Genomic DNA, 2,630 nt, shown 5'->3' with positions numbered 1-2,630 from the left:
CAATGTGGGACAAACTTCACAAGTCGAATTGTCAACACCTTAAATTCTAGCTAGATCCATGAAATGAGATGCAAAATGTATTGCCTGAAATTGAAACTCACTGTTTAATATTGTTAAAGAATTGTAACATAAAATCCTTGTTGATCCAAAATGTTTGAGGTTGTAGCAATCCTCTTACTATCAGCTGTTAAGGCCTGGATTGAAGTTAACTCTAGAGTGATCCCTAAGAGTGTAGGGACTTAAGAGGAAGCCTGAGATCACATTTAACAAATTATGTTGACCTACCCAAAATTTAAAATTTAAAAACTGACATAGACAAAATAAGAAATAAGAAATGTTATAAAATCATGACTTGACTGCCAAGTGAAATAAACACACTTCTTTCAATTATTACAAGAGACAAATACTCAAATGTTCATAAACTACCATGAAAGCCTTTGAATTTCCAATCCCAAAAGTCCCCAGATAAGGACCACCACAGAAGAAATAGAAAGAAGGAACTAATATAAAACAGAGATGAAAAAAACAAGCATAACTAGCATAACAATCTTTATTCATGTTTGCCGCAGACTGCCGCTGTGGGGCTCTCAATTTACTCTCCTGCAGTTCTTCCTGATCTCTCCCCTAGATCCTGTCAATGGGGAGATGTTTCCCATCTTAACCATAGACACAGGGAATTGCTTGAAGAAGAGCCCACTGTCTCTAGCATACTTCTTCACCAGCTCCATTGATGACTCACTTTTTGTGAAGAGAACTTGATCAGAATTTAAAAGGCCCTTCGAGACCTCTATGTTCTTGTAGTAGTTGTTATCAAACTTGGTAGGGGAGACGTAATCCAGGAAAAATAAGTTCTGATCACCGCCGGATCTCGGGCAGCGAGCACGCAATTGGGCAGCATATGATTGGTCTAGTGAGTAATCAGGCTGCCCATTGCCTGACTGGTTGTAAAGCCTTTGCCTGAAGCTGGTGCATCGAGCATTCCCAATTGTGTGGCTTCCTGTAACATGTATGATTTTCAAAAAGAATAATTAGTTTTGATAAATTACATTACGTGCTATAGACCACCTGGTCATGAGTATTAATCCTTTGAAATTAAGCAATTTGTTTAAAAATGGATGCATGGTTCATATTTCAAGATCAAATTCTATGTAGAGTAACAGTAGCCTATCTGATTTTCTATATGTACATTAATTGTCAAGTCAATATTGTTTGAAACAATTGAAGAGACTGCATATTCAATGATACAAAGTCCTTGATTTAGAAAATAAGGGCACTTGGTTACTGGGTTGGAAAAATATTTCCTGAATTTTTATCGTAAGGTGCAGAAAATATACCAGATAGTGCGACAAGATCGATAACGTTGAGCCCTTGTCGCTTGAATTTAGTGAGGATAGTTGGGAAAGTGTTGTTTGGAGCCGGAATATTGTTGTTAGAGCCACTCAAGCTTGCAGTTTTAGAGTCCCTTCTTCCTAATGGAACCTCCCAGCTAGGTCCACCAGCCTACAAAATCCAAGTAATAATAATAATAATAGTAATAAACAAAAGTGATCGGTACTTGAGGATTTTGGATGATCTCAAATCTAGACTAAACCAGTTTTCCATGTTGGTGACAGTAATATAGACATAAACACACGCATACTGACCAGAACAGTGGAGTCTCTCGCAGCCAGAGCCACAATATCAGCACAAGACACAGTCTGGGGGCATGCCTTCTCCACCGCTGCTTTGATCTGGTCAATGACTTCGAAGCCTCGAGCTGAATTTCGGTTCGGGTTTGATCCCTTTTCGCTCACTATGCTCCCGATGCTGTCCAACAGCAGGGATCCATCACAGCCCTGCAATTTATATGTACGTATTCTCATTTATGGGTCATTTTGGCCATGGCAGAAAGCTAGGTAGTATAGAATAACTGTAACAACCGCCAGTACTCAAAATATTGTCACATATCCAATGCACTAAGAGAAAGTTTGTACACATAATGAATATATATATATATATATATATATATATATGGTTGGTGATGAGAAATTAAGTAACCTGGACAAAACAATCATGGAAATGAAGCCTGAGCAAAGAAGCAGCCATTCGGGCTTCTTTGGCGACGGCCCGCGCAACGACGGAGTAGACAATTTCATGAACTTTGGGGCAACTGCGGTGGTAGAACTGCGGGTATAGTCTGCTACTCTTTAGATCATGTGAGAAGCAAATGGGAGCAAACAAGGCAAGGATAGTCATAAAGACTAGTACCATAGGAGAGCTCATGGACTGATGATGATGAGCCATTTTTTTCTATGAAGATGAGAAAGCTAAGTCTCAAGGCTTAATGTTAATGATGATGAAAATGGGATTGTGTACTGAGTAATTTATAGGAGAGACTTTGGAAAGTCTCCATACAGGGCAAGAAATATGTTGATGGAGTTGGTAGTGTTTCAGCTTTAGGCTGACTAGTTCAATTCACTTTTATTATAATATTTTTTTGAAAAAAAATGTTTTTTTTCAGAAGAAGAAAGGATTCAAAGGAAGAAGGATTCAAGAATGGCTGATACTCTACTCATGGTAACCTTAAAAGTTATTGGGAGAAAGCTTAAAAGTTATTGAGAGATCTTTCACATCATTGATTTTAATATTAC

At 38.2% G+C, this 2,630-nt stretch overlaps 1 protein-coding gene across 1 annotated transcript; it reads right to left on the bottom strand.

Moving 5' to 3' along the window:
* Positions 1-321: 321 nt before the first annotated feature.
* On the bottom strand, positions 322-2,630 carry LOC131146887 (peroxidase 49). The gene is made up of 4 exons (XM_058096725.1): positions 2,038-2,630; positions 1,644-1,835; positions 1,335-1,500; positions 322-997 (listed from the first exon to the last, which is right to left on the bottom strand). The coding sequence occupies exons 1-4, from the start codon at positions 2,281-2,283 to the stop codon at positions 588-590; spliced, it is 1,014 nt and encodes a 337-aa protein (XP_057952708.1). The 5' UTR covers positions 2,284-2,630; the 3' UTR covers positions 322-587.

The sequence above is a fragment of the Malania oleifera genome, chromosome 1, assembly GCF_029873635.1.
Source record: "Malania oleifera isolate guangnan ecotype guangnan chromosome 1, ASM2987363v1, whole genome shotgun sequence".
NCBI classification, from domain to species: domain Eukaryota; kingdom Viridiplantae; phylum Streptophyta; class Magnoliopsida; order Santalales; family Ximeniaceae; genus Malania; species Malania oleifera.
Note: the sequence above shows the minus strand (reverse complement) of the source record. Positions and strands in the feature narration are given on the sequence as shown.

Bases quoted from the DNA above. Each gene is read 5' to 3' on its own strand.
- LOC131146887 (XM_058096725.1), bottom strand. From the start codon at position 2,283: ATGGCTCATCATCATCAGTCCATGAGCTCTCCTATGGTACTAGTCTTT. The intron at 1,836-2,037 runs GTTACTTAATTT...TATAAATTGCAG, and splicing joins TCCATGATTGTTTTGTCCAG to GGCTGTGATGGATCCCTGCT. The intron at 1,501-1,643 runs GTCAGTATGCGT...TGGATTTTGTAG, and splicing joins CGAGAGACTCCACTGTTCTG to GCTGGTGGACCTAGCTGGGA.